The sequence below is a fragment of the Centroberyx gerrardi genome, chromosome 14 (genome assembly GCF_048128805.1).
Source record: "Centroberyx gerrardi isolate f3 chromosome 14, fCenGer3.hap1.cur.20231027, whole genome shotgun sequence".
NCBI lineage: Eukaryota > Metazoa > Chordata > Actinopteri > Beryciformes > Berycidae > Centroberyx > Centroberyx gerrardi.
In genome coordinates this window covers 4,900,701-4,919,385 of record NC_136010.1, presented here as the reverse complement: position 1 = coordinate 4,919,385, position 18,685 = coordinate 4,900,701, and the positions used below count along the sequence as shown (strand labels likewise).

At 39.1% G+C, this 18,685-nt stretch overlaps 2 protein-coding genes and 1 long non-coding RNA gene across 3 annotated transcripts in view; all 3 read left to right on the top strand.

Moving 5' to 3' along the window:
- Positions 1–18,685, top strand: part of LOC139916118 (B-type lectin plumieribetin-like) — a 209,926-nt gene that overhangs the window by 88,579 nt on the left and 102,662 nt on the right. The gene's annotated exons all lie outside the window — the stretch shown is intronic.
- LOC139915379 (galactose-specific lectin nattectin-like) lies at positions 2,719–7,636 on the top strand. The gene is made up of 6 exons (XM_071903988.2): positions 2,719–2,768; positions 4,650–4,719; positions 5,567–5,652; positions 6,040–6,174; positions 6,900–7,008; positions 7,296–7,636. Exons 2-6 carry the CDS (start codon positions 4,650–4,652, stop codon positions 7,358–7,360), a joined length of 465 nt encoding a protein of 154 aa, XP_071760089.1. The 5' UTR covers positions 2,719–2,768; the 3' UTR covers positions 7,361–7,636.
- Positions 7,767–8,793, top strand: LOC139915378 (uncharacterized). The gene is made up of 2 exons (XR_013507174.1): positions 7,767–7,892; positions 7,938–8,793. It is a non-coding gene; the product is annotated as an uncharacterized LOC139915378 (long non-coding RNA).

Here is an 18,685-nt window from a genome sequence, read left to right as displayed (position 1 = left end):
TCATTTGAGACTTTATTGCTAATCGGTAGGATGTTCTGGTAAATTCGGCATGTATATAATCCTCCAAACAGCTGAAATGTTAACGGACCGGCCCATTTATGGGGCAGGGAAGTGGTGTTTCTTCACACACAAAATAGCGACTCCTTACCTTTTGATATGTTCTAGCAGAATCGTGGTAATGTCAGGATCCTGATCATGGCAAGTGTACAGACACTCTCACTCACACACACACACACACACACACACACACACACACACACACACACACACACACACACACACACACAGATGACAGATTCCCCTATCCTAAACTGGGCTAAGTGTTCCACTTGCTCAAGCGATTAGAACAGAGTTTGTGTGTGTGTACATGTACGTGACCTAGTTCTACTTACATAAAGGACAGAGCATTGATTTAGAGGAAATCGGAAACGGAATATAAACACACGCACATACACGTACACACAGCAGTGGTGTATTTACAGGTGTGTCTTAACCACATCAACATTTAGTTTAGGAATGGGGAATCTGTCTATGTAGGTGTGTGTGCATGTTTGTTTCTGTCTCTTCATGTTATGCATGTGACTGTGTATACCTGTACTATACTGTTAAAAAAACAAAGTGTACCTAACCCCACAGGTTAGGTAAAAACTGCTGGCAATTTAGGTAGTATGGGAAAGAAATGAATTACTAACATTTACGTTCTTCTCTCAAGAAGAACAAACTATTATAATGAATGAATATGAAGAATATAAAAGGACCATAACAGCAAAAGGTAACACTGTTGCTGCTGCCAAGGCTGAAGTGGATTTCTAGAGGAAGTCTGCATATAATGTAAATGCATAAGTAAATAGGCTTGTTACCACCCTATCATTAAAGCATAGTGGTCATACTTCTCATTGAAAAGATTTTCTATTCTCCAAATCTGCGTCATGTTCCCCCAGGGCTGCAGTAAGGGAAGTATCTACTGGCAATAGATGAACAACTTATATAATAAGCGCTGAGGGTTTATAACCTTCCCGGACTTGGAAGAAGTTATTCATGCTTTTATTTTTTTTTCTGAATTGGTTACTGGAACTTTCCTGCCTTAGTGGTAAAACTTGTTCTCGTACAGCTCGCTCACAGTGCTGCTGCCAGACTTCTAACTAGAACAAGGAAGAGAGATCATATACTGTAACCCTCATTTTAGCTTCCCACAGCATGTCACAGCATGTTTTTATGTTCAGATTTACCTAATCTCAATCTTGTGACCAAACATACAGACTAAAGGTGACTGTGTAGCCCAAACTCTGGAACAACATCCCAGAAGAAACTCAGCTTGCTGCCTCAGCGACTTCTTTTAAATCACGACTGAAAATTCATTTTTGTCAACTTGCATTTCCCCAGTAGTTGGTTGTTGCTTATGATCTGTTCTTATTTATACTGCTATTCCTGTTGTTTTTAGGTATTTTATGTTTCATTTTATTGCACTCTTCTGGTTTTAATGTCTGTGAAGTACCTTGTAATGTTTTGGTTTGAAAGTTGCTATATAACTAAGGTTATTGTTATTATTATCGTGAGAAATATTAGCTGGGAGCGGATGTTCTTATGCGGTGTTGCTGAAGGCAAGCTTACTGTTATCTGTTTTGTAGCAGAAAATAGCATGAAACTGGCACAACTAAAATTATGTAAATTGACATTTAACAAGCCCCAATGCTTGGTTGTCATGATTTTGTTTATTAATGTCTAAGGAGCATCCTGATTTTAATGTCATCAGTTGCACACACTGTGTCACAGTGACCAAACCACAGGGTGGCATGATTTAATAAGTAGCACTGACTATATTTTTGTCTTTACATATCAGGTCTTGTAATTCGTAAGAAACATCTTAATCCTGACTGTAGACAGTGAGACAGTGTCAAGACAGTGACAGCAGAACTAAAAACGAACAAGTCCAGATCCTGTCCAGGCCCACGGCGTGTGTTGAACTCCACCAGCTGCGGCCACACTGATCCGCTGGAAAACAGACAGAATTATTGACGGATAGATTTCTGTCCATTGGGCTGTTTGGGAACGTCAACATGGTGGAGAGGCAGAAAGACAGCAGCAGCTTCGCTCATAACGGAGCTGCTTCATAGAAACAAGTTGAATTCACTTGAACACATTGTACTCACACTGGGTTGAAAATGGGGAAAAATGTCTAGTTTCTTCTTTCTGGACATTTTCACAACACAACCAGTCAGCTCCGTGGCTCAGATTAAAGTTTTTTTTTTCTGTTTTTGAGCACTGTGATTGGGCCTAAGGTCCAAACACCGCCCAGCCAGAAAACTTTGGTCATAAAACGAACTCAGTCAGTAGTTTAAGCTCCTAAAACAGGTACAACCGCCGGTACTGCTCTGTATTTATTTTTTCAGAACTGGAACGTGCATTACGTCGTCAAATTCAGTCCCGGAACGGTATATCGTTTCTGGCCCATTCCTCTGTCAAGAGACTCGGGGCCATCTCTTAGTCAGAGACTCCCTCTAGAGGCCATCTCATGAAGCGACATCTCACTAAGCATTACCTACCTACCTGACTGACTGACTGACTGGAATTTGCTGTGTGAAAATATATGCATGCATTTCCTTGTCTCAGGAATGCCCTTGTCCTCTGCCATGAAGATGACGCTTTACATTCCTGAGCCAAAACTCCCAGAGCAGGTACAGTATATAAAGACTGTATTTCCCTTTCCCAAAACACCCTGCTACCTGCTGCTGTTCATCCAGTCTCACTGTATCATCATCAAAGCAAAGGTAAGATTTCAAAGGCTTACTGCCCACCTATCAAAATGAATTTTCCATCGAAATATCAACTGTTTTTATGTATATCTTCTTGATTTATTCTTATTAGTCTAAACTTAAACCTCCAAACATTTTTTTTTGTTTGTTCATCCTTTAATGTCACCAAATTGCATTGCCTGAGAAAGAAGGGTTTAATACATATACAGGGAAATGACTGACCTTATGTCTCTTTCATCAGTGCCAGGCAATGCAGGTGACTGACATTTATATTTTAGTCATTGTGCTGACACTTTTATGCAGAGCGACTTACAATGAGTAAGAAAAAGCTTAAATACTTAGATTACCAATATAATAAGCAACCAAAAAAGAGGAGTACACAAGCCAGGACCTCAGTGCCCTTACCATATTCCTGTGACCATAGAAAAATCAAAGATAGAGGTGCAAGGAAAATAAATAGAACAAGTACAGATCCTGTACAGGCCCACGGCGCGTGTGTCAAATTCCACTAGCTGCAGCCACCATGGAGATAAAACAGTAATAATAATAATAATAATAAACTTTATTTGTATAGCACCTTTCATACAAGAAATGCAGCTCAAAGTGCTTTACAACAGAGAAATGACATGCACCAAGTGCTTCACATAAAACTTGATAATGATAGTGAGAATAAGATAAAGAGGAGAATAGAATACATAAAATGCATCTTCACATGAAAATAGACATAGAATGAGCATAACATAAGATGGAAAATAAAACCCACTGAATAACAACAGTAAAAATATGAGGAATGCATAACATAAGATGGAAAATAAAATCCACTGTAAAATAATAATAAAAATAAAGTTAAAAAATAGAGTATAGGATGCATAAAATCAAGTAAAATACAAATTTTAAAAGAAGTGCAGCAGTGCTTAAGTGCAAAGCAAAGTGAGGAAAAAAAAAAAGAGTTTAAGGCCTGTATCGGGAAAGTCATAGCCAGTTAAAGGCTAAAGTGAAGAGATAAGTAGAGGGGACAAGTCACAGAGAATTCCTATTCTGGAACGGGACCATAAGGCGGCCATCTTACCTGGGTCAACTTCTCAGCTGACTGTATTTGGAATCGATGGTGAAAGTGCCTTATGCTGCCCTTATAATGCTAAGATTTTTGTTATTGAAACATCACTACTACTTTTTATTTAGCTCAATGTGTGCAAGACAACTGTGACTGTCTAAAATGGTACCAAACATGGGCCGTTTTTGTAGTTTGTAGATAAAAAATAGCTAAACTATGTCAAGTAATTATGTTTTCAATCATAAAGATTATCTTCTGGAAGTATTTTAATGGTGCATTTACTTTACAGAAACTATGAATCCTTTTTTCAAGAAGACTTTATAATTCTCAGATGTCTTTGGTACTCTTTGAGTGGTTGTATTAAGAGTATATATGAAAATCTGCTTATTTTTAATGTAAAACCCCCAAATGATCTTTTGTTGTAACAATAGACAGATGTTGGCAGCAATTAAATATCACCAACACACTGAAACACACCTAACAATACACCCAGATAAAATATACAATAAAAGGCAAATGTAATGCCATTAAGTGGTTAGTGTGACAGCTTTAAGCCAATTTAAGCAGGTAATAATGGTCATAGGCCCTCACATTTATTTTCATTTTTCTTTGTTGGCATGACATCTTAGCCTACAATTAAGATTAGGCCTACAATCCATAAAGAAATAATTTATATAGGATAGAAGGGATTATTAGAGAGCAATTAAAGTGAGTAGACTCAAGACAGAACCCCTGCTTGAAACTCGTTAAACAACAGAAAATTTAAGAAAACCCACCTAAAAGTCAAATTTCTACATGTTACAATACACAGTACTTACCTTGTCTAATATGTCTTTCCACAGATGGCATCAGGTTTTCATTTTTTTATGCTCCTCTGCTTCACCAGCGGACTGATGATTGGAGAAACTACAGGTAAAATCTACAGAATTTTTTTTATTTTTAATATTTCATATTTTTTATTTGGGTTGGGTTGGTTTTATTGGGTCCCATGAGAGCTTCCTGGTCAAATTTCACAAATTAAATTGTACTACACTTACTTCAAAAATGAAAGAAATAAAAAAGAATATGAGAGCCTATCTTGTAACATGCTTTTTTTTTGTTGTTGTTGTTGTTTTTTTGTTTGTTTTTTTGGCACCTGTAGAATATTTACTCCCCATGTTCTGTCTTCATAATAACCACTAGTTAGTTGGGTAGTAAATGGAACAAATGATATCTGGTTCAATGACACACCATAATGCCTAAAATTGCATGTATTGCCATGGCTTTTACTATTACTTTTACTCCAGTCACTGCACACAACAATGCACTACTGCGGCACCGTTGCTCCTCCCAAAAGAAACTATTTTTTTTCTTGTTTCAACAGTTAGAAGGAATCCTATCGCGACCAGAGTTGTGTTGTGCCGTATGAATATGATGACTTGTGCATATCATAGTATTGCAATTAAACTATTTCTGTAGTCTTCAGAAACAAAAGAAAATCGAATGATCTTCATACAGTATGTGACAGAGCAAAAGATTATTAGAGAATCATAATTAGATCTTATAATTATGAATTATGCAGGTGAAGCCGTTTACACTTTTTGACTGCAAGCTAAAATAATTGTCCATTATCTACTTAAATAACTTAAAAACCTTAAATAATGATTTGTACAGTTTGAACTGAAAATATACACACATTTTATTTCCATTTTATCTTCTCCCAAGTATCTGTGATCCAAGACTCTACTCGTTACATTGTTCTCCTTTCTATGCTCTATAGCAAACGGCTGTCCTGATGGTTGGACCCAGCATGGCTCTCGCTGCTTCATCTTCTTTCACAGTCAAAATATTTGGATTGACGCTGAGGTACCTGATGGAACAATAAGTTATTCCTATCATACTGTATTTCTGCCGATGCTCTAATACAGTTTGTTGCTAACAGAATCCTTCAGAAAAAGAACAAGTCTTCATAAACTGCATTAGTAGTTAGTTTTAAAACATATTCCATCTGCTATGTGTAATAATTATTTATCTAATCTAAGGTTATTGGCCCACAGGACGGTACATAATGTGCATGCATGTTACCAACTCAGGTCATATTGTTGTGTGATGCTTGTCTCTATCCCATTCTCTCTGTTTCTCTCCCCTTTTATGTCTGTTATGCATGTCTGTCTCCTCCTACTCACTTCTTCTCTCTATCATTTTGCCTCCCTACCTCCATATGTCTTCATATCTTCATTTATCCCCCATTAGCGTGCCTGTATGTCCTATGGTGGAAATCTGGCCGCGATCCACACTACATCCGAGCACAACTTCCTCAGAGAATTGATTAACAGGGTGACTGGCTCCTATACACATGCCTGGATTGGGGGCTTTGATGCGGTAAAGGTGAGACATTTACTGATACACAGGATCTAAAGCAACTATACCATGTGCTATTAGAGTGAGCACCAAGGTGGAATAACATGTTGTTACATAGAGAGAGTGTCTATATCTTTACCCTACAGACTTTACCTCCTAAGGGCCTTAATCAGGAATATATAATTATATGTATCAACAAGCAGTCAATCAATGAGAAATGCACAATATGAAAACTAGATAGCAGTCAGTAGAGCGCATACCTCTGGCAACACTATGAAATTGTCAATATATGCCAGTTCCACATGTTGGATTTTCACCAAAGGTTAATAATTTCTTCCATGCCACATTACCAACTTGTATCACATCAGGAGATGCACACATTTTCATGACATAAGAACATAAGATATGCCTGTTCAAATTATAACCACTTTTATCTGATTATCACAACACCAGCCCTGGTCAGTGGACGTTAGGGCTGCACCACTGGAACAAGTTTGGAAAAAATTGGCAGGGCGGTTATGTTAAAACTGGAAATGAGCTCGCTTTATGGGCCACAAAACTTTGAGAGAGAGAGAGAGAGAGAGAGAGAGAGAGAGAGAGAGAGAGAGAGAGAGAGAGAGAGAGAGAGAGAGAGAGAGAGAGAGAGAGAGAGAGAGAGAGAGAGAGAGAGAGAGAGAGAGAGAGAGAGAGAGAGAGAGAGAGAGAGAGAGAGAGAGAGAGAGAGACTAATACTTCTATACTACTTTCTCCAGGAGGGTGTGTGGATGTGGACTGATGGCTCTAGTTTTGCCTACCAACCCTGGGGTGCGGGGGAACCGAACAACAGTGGAAATGAACACTGTCTGGAGATGAACTTCAGAGGTACAAATGATTATTTATTCTTATTCTAACCCTAACCTTACAGTGATTTTTATTGGAGCATTGTGGGGACCCACAAATCAGTTCTCAACAAAAGTACTTGTAGGTGGTAATGTGGCATATCCTTACATTGTGGGTTTTATTGTCATTAGTTTTCTTGTAAAAATAAAAAAATGAGACATTTAAATATAATCTAATCAGTTAATCTAGTGAAGACAGTCTTGACACTTGACTCGCTTCCACACTGCTTAGTGTTATTTTTTGTTATATTTTTTAACCTCTGCCCACAGGAAGCTTTTGGAATGATCAGCAATGCACCGACAGGAGATCTTTTGTGTGTGCCAAGGACATGTGATGCCCCCGTCCCCACCATCCGTCATGTCTGCCATAACGACGCCACTTGCACTGTGATGTCACTTCCACCATGATGATATCTGACCTTGATGGCATCAGTGCTGGAAGCTTTACTGACTATTTTGATTCACTTCCAATTAAATCAGTAAAGAAATAGTAACCTCCTGATAGAGCATTCACTCTCAATTGTTTCTTATCTGACAACCTTGATGACCCTGATGAAGGCCACAAGCCGAAACGCGTTGGTCTGACAATAAAGTTGTTCTTTATACTACAAGTGTTGCTGGAGGTTTGACCTTTTTTATCTGACAACCTTGTCATGCCAACAGTCAACAGTTCAATCTTTTAATTTTGAATTAAATTGACTCACTAAACATATTGAATTGAAAGTGAACTGAACCCAGCCAGAGAGATTAGGTTTATGAACTGAAAGATTTATTGATTGAACATTGAACAGCCTTTGGCACAGACCCTTGGCACATCTCTGCATTGGGTTTCAGAATGGAGCCTTGATACTGGTGGTGGAGGGGGAGGTGGTGGAGGGGGAGGTGGTAGAGGGGGAGGTGGTGGAGGGGGAGGTGGTGGGGAGCAGGTCAGCAGCTGGAATACAGCGAGATACAGGAGGTGACTGAAGTAAATAAAGAGCACACAGGCTAGTGATTGGTTCCCGTGTGGATGAGACAGAAGGTGTGGAAAGGTTTAAGCTTATTTGATTGGATTACACGAGCCAAGAGGGAGTTGCCTTGTTGAATTTTACACTGATTGGATAATAGGAAGAGGAACAGGGAAAATATGTGGAGAGGAGCTAAGAGGCATAGCCTAACTGATTAGGTGGAAGTAGTAAATGAAAGAGCAAAGGAGAAAGATATAAGTATGAAGAATTATGTAGTCTTCCTGATTGAACTGACGCTAAGCTTAATTTCATTAAAAACGAACTGAAATCAAATTATAAAGTATTTTTAATTTTAGCTTCACTAACATTGGCATACTGAGAGAGTGCAGTGAAATGATGAATGATCATCAATACAGTGATACAGACTAGGCCCATCCAAAGGCAGTTCTCAGTCTGTTTGTAGAGAAAACAGATCACATTTGTCACTGATCTGACTGTTAAAATACTAAACCTTCAACCGCAGCTTAACTTAATAAAAACTCAAAGTATAGATTTTTAAAATCAAAACTTACTTGAAGCAGACTTTCTGGCTGGCACATTGCTTCTTTCCTCTTGGTATCTAACAGTCTAACCAGTGACTAGTTGGCCTCTATTACAAAATGTCCAGTACTGCTGCATTTTATCTTTTCACCAATTGTTTGCAATGTTGACCTCATTCTTTCTTCACACCTTTCTTGATTATTTCTAGCAACATCAAATAATTATCAATCAACCAATCAATTATAAATATATAATCATCATCAATAAAAGACCAAGCATTATTGTCTGTTCTTAACTCACTGATTATTGTTGTCTTGAGTGGTCATATTTGGAGCACAAAATCCATAGCATGATGAAGAAGAATGATGAAAGAATCTGACTTGCAACACTGACAGTGCCAAAGGACCGGATTGATAGAATACTTAAGTGAAGTCAAATCAAAGTGTATTAGCGCAGCACATTTCAGATGGTTGTCAACCTCCACCAGCTAAAACCCACGGGTCGTCTTGAGCGATTGTGCACAAAGACTGGACTTTCAATAGACACCCAAAAGTCCTCCCAACATCTGCTGACAAGTCCTCCTATTATTTAAACATCATCAGTGCTGGAAGAAGCAACACAAGAGCTCTCTTCTCAACAGTCACCCACTTACTGCAGCCCCCAACTTAATGCCCAGTAACTCCACTGAAGAATGTACTGCCTTTTTGCACTGACACATTGACACATTTGACACACACACACACACACACACACACGCACACCCATGTTCATACACACATGCATGTACATAGTTTGTGCTCATTTGTGTTAAATTAACACAAATTAATTCTTATTCAACAAATGTTTGTTATGCCTCAACCCTTAGTTAAATGATCAATATTATGAATTTAAACTAAGTACTAAATGTAACTAAATGTATAATGTTGTAGTTTAATTAAGATGAACTATTAATATTACAATTTCACTAATAATTATGCAATTATTAGTTGACATCCCAAATTGGTAGTTAAGTTTGTGAGAGTGATATGAGACAGCTTTTTCATTATTGTAGGAATATTTATCTTATCACTTGTGCCACCTTATGGCAAATTATAAATATTCATAATCAGTGACACTGTGTGTAAAGATCCTGTATTCCTTATATTAATACTACACACGAGGGAGGACATCCCCTACATATTTTTAATGGTGTGAGGTCAGTATTAAGGTTATTCAGGCTTTTCTATTATTCACACTATAAGATCAGTTACATGCATAACTAAGATTCAATGACAAAAGAGCCTGAACATTTGAATTCAGCAACTCACAGTTCCACGTCCAGGTGGAGCTATTTCTCCTTAGAGCAGAAGCCCAAACTGTACTTGCACGAAATGCATTGTGGTAAATGTTGCTAAATTCATTCCAGAAAGATTAAGCTGACAAGCGATCAATTTGAGGTCATTATAGCGATAACAATTATTTTAATAACACCTAATAATCAGTAGGTTAGTAGTGTCAGTATTAACAGTAATCATTCAGTCAACATTGTTATTGCTGCCATACAGTCCACTAAGCTTTAAAGCCAATTGAAACAGAGAGATTAATTGATGTCCTGAATTGCAAAAGTATTTGAATAGCGTGATATAGAATACTAGTTTAGCATTAACCGTGATTAATCTAACTGCCACTTTGACTTTTTACGGTGAGCCACTGTGAAGCCACAAAGCCAGAGAGCTTCTGTACCACTAGCTGTCACTGCCATGCATTTCAGCTTGTGTAGATCCTTATGCATTAAGCTTTATGCCGCATAGCTGTAACTTTCCACGATTCAGCTTTGTGTTCTTTTCAGTAATCACCCTCACTATGTAACGCCTTAAGTTTGTTCATTCAAAGTACACTTCCCTCCATTCTAACGACAGACATGAAGTGCCTTGCAATTGAAATTCATTTCATTCATTCTTCATCTCATGAAAATAGGAAAGGGGGGTTTCATTTTGACTCAGGCTTCTCTGACCAACAGTCCTCTTCTTGACATGACACAGAACATGACTAGCCAGAGCATTCAGACTCATCTGAGTACTCCAAAACCAGTCCTCCTCTCCCAAAACCAGTCCTCCTCTCTGGTCTTGTCAGTACTTGGAGGTGAGGAGGCAGGCTCCCCTCTCAAACCCAGGCTACAGCACAGTGACAGATGAACGCTACAGTCATGTCACTAACTGTTCTAACCAGGACCCAGAAGAAGCACATTCTTTGTGTCCATCAAGACACAAAAGAGTAAGTGAGTGAATCCACAGAGACGCTCACAACTTGAAAGGCTACAGCACAAAACGCTCCCCAAGCAGAACAACTTCCTGTCCCAACTCTCACAGATGCCTGACGTAAAAGCGTATTGTTTCAGAACCAATCCTCCTACAGAGAAGAAAGATTTCACACTCCTTTCCTTCACTGGACCAAAAGCCAATCTCCAGACTGCCATCCAACGTGTCCAAAACCTTCATGCCATCAGGAGACGTACAAGTGCACTGATGATGACTCAGACACTTGGTCCAGCCCCGAGGGCGAACTTTGGCAAAAATCGCTGCCAACGACACCAAGCAATTGCTTTGAACATCATCAAGAGTATTACACTGAAGGAGGGCATTCTTTCAGGGTGGGAATAGACCTGGCTTAGGAGAAAAAGTGGCACTCATGACACATCAGGGCCAGCTCTCTATGCGTGAAATCCGCAAAACGACTCAGATGGTCTGGGAGGCAATAAAAACGAGGACAAAACCATCCACTTGGAGTGCACACGCTCAGAAACCTTCAAACAAACGGGCATAAATGTGACAGTAAAAAGCATAGCATATTGAAATAGGAATGCTTCACATTTAACGAAGAGCACTTTCATGTCTGCATAAAGGCAACTTGTGTTTAGAAACACATAAAACATACAACTTAAAATCATTTTGTATTGTGCCATAATTGAACATATACTGAAACTTGAGCTGGAATTCAAGGCTTTGCACTTAACTGTGAAGTGGAACAATGTGTGAGTGATTATAACCTCACCAAAGATTAATCCAGAATGTCGTACGAAGGGGACTGTGATAGAAAAAAATAATCAATTTTTCAGCTATTGCATTAGCTATGTGGTAAATTAAAATTCAAGGCGTAGTTGTGATTATACAAATAAAGTTAATTATTATTATTATTTTAACTTAAATATGCAATATGCATTCCATTTAACTAGTGATGTTTGACATCTGTGTAAATTTCTTGCTAACGCGAAAAAGAAAAAAGACAAATATTTGATCTGTAAACACAATTGCTAAAAGATTTCAACACTGAATTTTAAACTGACATATTACTCTTTGCTAACCTTGTTAAAAATCCTGGCACAAACAGCTGTCGGCAGGTGTCTTGTTCTTGTTGAATGACGTCAAGGAAGCCATATGGGTTAATTACTGTGTGGATCTGCCGTAGCATGGGCAGTAACCTCACTGAAGAGTGTAGGACTATGGAAGTTTAACAAAAAGCCATGGACATGTTCTCTGTCCACAACTTGATAAAAATGTAGATGTTATGGTACAATGGATATGTGCATTGCAACAACACTGACAAATGGTCTTACAGCACTGTGGAGGAACGTTTATTTTACCGCCACTCTTCTCTGCTTCTGTGTAGTTTACATGCAGCTAATGTTGGATTGAACAAACATTGCTTGAATGGTACAATGGGTTGCTGGAAACTCAAATATCTTAGATATCCATCTTCTGTAGTTTATTTATAGCAAACCTAGCCTACATGAGTCAATACGTTACAGGAGTCAGGAGTTTATTTCAAGATTGCAAGTTTTGTGGGAAGTCAATTTCTTTAACTCAGTCTTTCATAAAGTAATTATTTAACAAAAAACACCAAGAGAAAACAAAGATAAGGGGAACTACAGTAGGTTACTGTGCATTTGGCAGTTTTTTGTGGGCGCAGAGAAATGCACACACAACGTAATGTTTTATGGTAATAGCCTGCCATTGCCTTGTATGCAAACCACCACAATTATGGCTGTACGTTAAATTAAAAACGCTAATCAAACCACCATATAAAGCTTGCAGTTTACATTCATGTGTTGAACCACAACAAAAAGCAGGATCACATCAAGACACTCATCTCCAATCAATTTTTGTGCTGCGTCAGTGGAGTGTATGCCCACAACCGGCTAATTACCTGGGGTCAAAATTATAATCATGTCAGAGTACTGATCCAAACTCTATAATGTTTGTTAAAAATAAATGTTATTCAGGCAATTCATCTAACTTCCGCTAGAGGCCGGCTCCAAAACGACTCCAAACCCGGCCAACTCCATGCAAGTCAATGGGACCACAACCCAACTTCTCACTCACAATATAATGTCAATATAAAGTCAATACATTTCTTCGACAAGAGGGTTTTTTTTATTTTTATTTTTTTATTTTTTTATTCAAAAAATTATTGAGAAGACAATAATACAATAACCAAGACAATAAAGTAGGACATTAATAAACAAAACAAAACAAAACAAAACAAAAATCAGATTAATAAATGAGTAACCACGGTCGACGAGAGCTTATGGTCTCAGTAGCTAATTTCACTTCTTCTAATGTGTTCATCTAATGTGTGTCCTTATGGCGATTTTCAAAATAATAGTGTCGTTAACGGGATATAACGGTTATAAAACGGGGTTGTGTTCCTAATGATTGACGGGTCGCCTGTATTATGATCATGCTCTGTAATGGTTTGGCATTTAGTCTTCATTCAGGTCGTTGGAAATTTATGGTGGAAACAATGATTTTTAGCATGATGTCTTTAAATTTGTCTGGGATGTGAGTTGCATTCAAATTTGATATAGTATAGCTCTGTGCAAAGCCTAAAATGGCATTCGTAGGCTCAAGTCAATCTATGGTGTAAAGCGATCTGTTGGTTAGTACATTGTGTCTTACATTTGTCTGTAGTATGAGTGTTGAAATGTAAATCTATGGCTTTATTGGCATAGTAAATTTCACTTTTTTGCATGTTAAGTGGAAGGAGGGGGGCACTTCAAGTGAGGTCGCCCTGGGGCACCACACTGTGTTATTCCGGGCCTGCCAGCAGTGTTTGTCCAATCCAACGTTAGCTGCAGGTAAAGTACACAGAAGCAAAGAACAGTGCTGGTAAAACACAATGCACCTCAAGCTAGCCCCGCCCACGGACCCGCAGATGTACCCAGATGTTGACACAATGTTGAGTGTTGAATTTGAGGTTTTGAAAGGTTGAATACAGGTGGCAAATTTGAACTAAATATAACATTAATTTTGAAACTGTTTTTCAATTAATTTAAACTGAATGTTGAAAAATTACAAATTAAAAAATTTTGATTGAAATCACAGCATTCAATTTCCCCTGTCGCATACAAATTCAGAACAATTCAAATTCAGTTCTCTGGTGGCACAAATCTCAGACCACAGAGATGCAACCATTTATAAGGACGTCATTTGGTCAAGAAAGAAAAGGTTACCACTCCCAGTATAATAGTAGATTTAAGTGGGGGGGGTGAACAAAAGCAGCCTCTCATGACAGCAGAGACCAGCAGCAGGAGTAGCGGTCTACACAGCAAGTTAAACAGTGAGCGAGTACGTGTCATTTAAAAGACCAATCAGCTAAAGCCCGCTAAAGTTTCCTGACTGAACTTGCTCTTTTAAAATATTGTTGTGCTTCCGATATTGAGGTGCTGGCGATAAGCATCTCGTTGACTGTAGGGGTATTTCAGTTTTTCTTAAAGAGAGTGATCCAAGGCTGTCAAAGAACCTGACCATGGCTGGATTTAATGTTGCGTTCAGTGTGTACAGGGACACCATTTGTGAAGTGTATTCAGAACGCAGAGCAGAATTAGACACTTATCTCTGATTTGGCCATGTCATACAGGGATACTTAATTCTATGAATACCACAAATCTTTTTCAGCTACAGCAGCAAAAATTTGATATATAGTTGGACTGGCTGTGTGATAGATTTAGCCCTTATCAGTAGACATTTCACTGGTCAACATGCTCTGAACTGCACTGTCTGCGGATCTTTCACACATACAGTTAGTCTGTGTCCCAAAGCTGCTCTTCACACCCCGTTAAGAATGATCCAGGAGGTAACACCAAGCGACTGTGGAGACAGCCACTCAAGGTCAGTGTGCCCACACCGCACAACTTGACCAGCAAAGGGAAAGCGAAAAAGTAGTCACATCCCATCAATGTGCGAGACCTGTCTAAAGCTCAGAGGAAGTACCCAAATCGTGCTGGAACCCTATTGTATTTGCTTGGATTTTGCTTTTTCTCTACTAAAAATATCTGTAGCTCAGACACCATAAGTCCTACCTGTCCACTTAGGCCATGCAATGCTTTAGTCTATGGATGCAGGCTTGCATCCTTTTCATAGTGGCTGAGAGGAAAACAAGTACAGATCCTGTACAGGCCCACGGCGCGTGTGTTGAATTCCACTAGCTACGGCCACACTGATCCGTCGGAAAACGGACAGAATTATTGACGGATAGATTTCTGTCCACTGGGCTGTTTGGGAATGTCAACATGGTGGGAGAGGCAGAAATACAGTAGCTAGCTAACTTCATTCATAATGGTGCTACTTCGTAGAAACAAGTTAAATTCGCTTGAACACGTTATTTTATCACTGACATTGGGTTGAAAATAGGGAAGAATGTCTAGTTTCTTCTGTCTCGACAGCTTCACAATACAAACTGTCAGCTCCGCGGCTCAGATTAAACTGTCTGTGCTTGTCATTTGATTATGCATTTGTTTAATGTGGGCCGGCTTCCCGGTTGAGTGGAGTTTTCCGTTTTTAAGCACTGTGATTGGTCCGAAGGTCCAAACATTGCCCAGCCGGAAAACTTTGGTCATAAAACGAACCGAGCCAGTAGTTTAAGCTCCTAAAACAGGAACAACCACCGGTACTGCTCTGTATTTATTTTTTCAGAACCGGAACGTGCGTTACGTCGTCAAATTCACTAGTACCGTTCCAGCCCAATGACCCCCTTGTTATAGCCTAGATTTGTTTCCTCTGTCAAGAGGCCATCTCACGAAGCGACATCTCAATAAGCGTTACCTGACTGACTGACTGACTGACTGACTGCCTGCCTGAATTTGCCGCGTGATGCCCTCAGCTGCGCCGTGGGAAAAATGGTCTTAAAGATCAACAACAGGCTTGCCACAACACATGATCTATCACATAAAACAGCTTCAGTACGGAACATTCACGTTATTGGATTAACTGTTTTGTAGCAGAAAAAAGCATGAAACTGGCCGTAGGTGGATTTTGTCACTACAAGTGAAATAATTTAAACTGGGTGACATACCCGTTGAACAAATCCCTCTGTATGCTTATTTGTCATCATATTGTTTAACTTCAAAGGAACATCCTGGCCATGTTGTTATCAGCAGCACATTGAAATCATGGTAGATCTTGCTAAAGCAGTCAAGCCACAGGGTAGCATTACTCAACACCAATAGTACATCCTTGCATCAATGCTCTATGGCCATTGGTGAATTATTTTAATTATTTATGTTAGTACTGTCTTGTGTAGAGGAAGGCACCCAGAGAAAGTATATAAAGACTGTGTTTCCTTTTCCAAGACAACCTGCTACCTGCTGCTGCTATTCCAACCTCATCAGAACGAAGGTAAGATTTTAAAGGTATACTTCTCACCTGGCATCATAATATCAACTGTTTTTATGCAAAGCTATAGTAAAGATTATTGATCTATTAGTGTTTACTTCAAGGGGAATTCAACCAAAATCTTCTTTTAGGATGTTATTCCATAGAAGTGCATATTTTACGTCCAAATATTTTTCCTGTTTGTTACATCCTCTGATGTCACCAAATTGCATTGCCTGAGAAAATCAGTTTAATATATGCACTGGGAAATGACTGACAATAGAATTGCCTTTCATCAATACAAGGCAATATTGTTTTCTTATATTTTAGTCATTCAGCTGACACTCTTATCCAGGGGTGTACTTAGTGATTTCAGGGCCATAGTCAAAGGTTGACTTAAGATTGAAATAAGTTTTATTGTAAAAAAAAAAAAGAGAGGCGTTTTTTAATATGGAAATTTCTCATTTTAAATTGCTAAAAGAATACATTTATATTAGTTCTATTTTTGTCTTTTATGCTGCCCTCTGGCTGCCAGGGTCTGAGGCAGTCATCTACCTTTACCTAATGGCAAGACCGCTCCTGCTGTAATCCAGAGCGATTTATAATGAATCCAATGGTAGAATACTCTTAAATTCCTTGATCACCAACATTACAAGCAACCAAATCTAACAAGCACAAAGGTCCAAGACCACAGTGTCCATAACATATTCCTGTGACCATAGTAAAATTATGGAATGAAGTGCTAGGAAAAGAAATAGAGGATAGAGGGGATTTTTTTTTAGCAGTGAGTACATTCAAAACAGAAGCCATGTGTGAATATCATAACACAACAGGAGCTTGGACATTTTTTTGAGGAAAATGTCTTCTTTCACATAATGACACCAAAAATTTTCATTCCTACAAGTGAAAGTCCCCTTTAACTCATTCACATGTACATAAACTCATTGTTAGTTGTTCTGATATGGCAGCATGGGTGGGGCCTATCAAAACGATGCGGCTTCACCCAAGGAATACATTTTGTTTTCTATGATGTATAGTTACTGAGTTATGGCCATTTAAAATTTTAAATGTTGCTGTAGTGCCCCCTATGGGCGAAATTATAGCGAATTTTGTATCGTACCTCAGAGTAGATACCTGTGCACCAATTATAGCGAATTTTGTATCGTACCCCAGAGTAGATACCTGTGTACCAAATTTGGTGAAGATAGCACAATGCGTTCATGAGTTACGGCAATTTTTGTAAAATAGACCCCGCCCACAACCTTTGACTAAACTTTAGAATATCAAAAATCTTTTGATAACTTTTAGTCATGGGCGTCCAGAGATGATGCACACCAAATTTGAAGATGATTGCCTCACCGGTCTAGGACGAGTTCGCAAAAATAGGTTTTCCAGAAAATTCAAAATGGTGGAAAATCTAGTTAGACGGTTCAGAAGTTACGGACCAAAATGTAAAATTGGTTGTTCTAACGCCACCATCAGGGCGATTGGTGTCATTATTGTTGCCTGAGTAGTGGGTGAGATTTCCAATGTATGTTTGGCTGCTGTGGGTCTTACGGTTTCTGAGATCCAGATACTTTTAGGGAAGAAGCAGAAGAAAAATAATAATCTGTACAATAACAATAGGGTTCCCAGCACTACGTGCTTGGACCCGTTACAAGCAACAAAAACACTATGAGCAGTACAGACAGAATAAAACAAAACATAACAAACAAGCAACAAAGACAAGCAACAAAGACAATATGAGCAGTACAGACAGATGTACTTGAGCGCACAGTCTTTAATCAAGACTGAATTCCTTTCTGAGAACAACCTGTATGATCATAACCAGTCTGGCTTCAAACGCGGACACGCTACCGAGACTGCGCTCTTGTCTGTAGTGGAAACACTGCGATCAGCTAGAGCTGCCGGTCAGTCCTCTGTTCTAATGTTGCTAGACCTATCGGCTGCCTTTGACACGGTTAACCACCAAATCCTCCTCTTCACACTCGCTGAGCTCGGCTTCTCAGGATCTGCTCTCCGCTGGTTTGAGTCCTACCTCTCAGGGAGATCTTTTAGAGTGTCTTAGAGAGGGGAAGTGTCTAAATCACACCGCTTGTCCACAGGGGAACCTCAAGGGTCAGTGCTTGGACCACTTCTCTTTTCAATAAAGAGACTACTTCTGTTGGATCTCTTCCCAACTCGTCTCTCCCTAACGTTTTTGCAAATTTATTGTCTTTTTCAGACACCTGGTAGAACTGCCAGACCGGTGAAGCCATTTTAGCGGCGCATAGAGAAATTGTCTCGCGTGTTTTGCATCATCTGATCGGCGCTTCTGATCGGCCTTTATAGAGACCACCGATCAAACTAGAACGAATATCGGCCGATAACGATCGGTGGCCGATCGATCGGAGCACCCTTAATATTTTAGATTATTGCATACGTGAGTCATCAGATAGGCCTACAGGAAATACTCTCAAGAGCTGAGCCATTAATACCAAACACCTTCCATTGAAATAGTCAAACACATGACATGAATGTTCTGTACTGAAGTGGTTTTGTACCA

Bases quoted from the DNA above. Each gene is read 5' to 3' on its own strand.
- LOC139915379 (XM_071903988.2), top strand. From the start codon at position 4,650: ATGGCATCAGGTTTTCATTTTTTTATGCTCCTCTGCTTCACCAGCGGA. The intron at 6,175-6,899 runs GTGAGACATTTA...TACTTTCTCCAG, and splicing joins GGGGCTTTGATGCGGTAAAG to GAGGGTGTGTGGATGTGGAC. The intron at 7,009-7,295 runs GTACAAATGATT...CTCTGCCCACAG, and splicing joins TCTGGAGATGAACTTCAGAG to GAAGCTTTTGGAATGATCAG.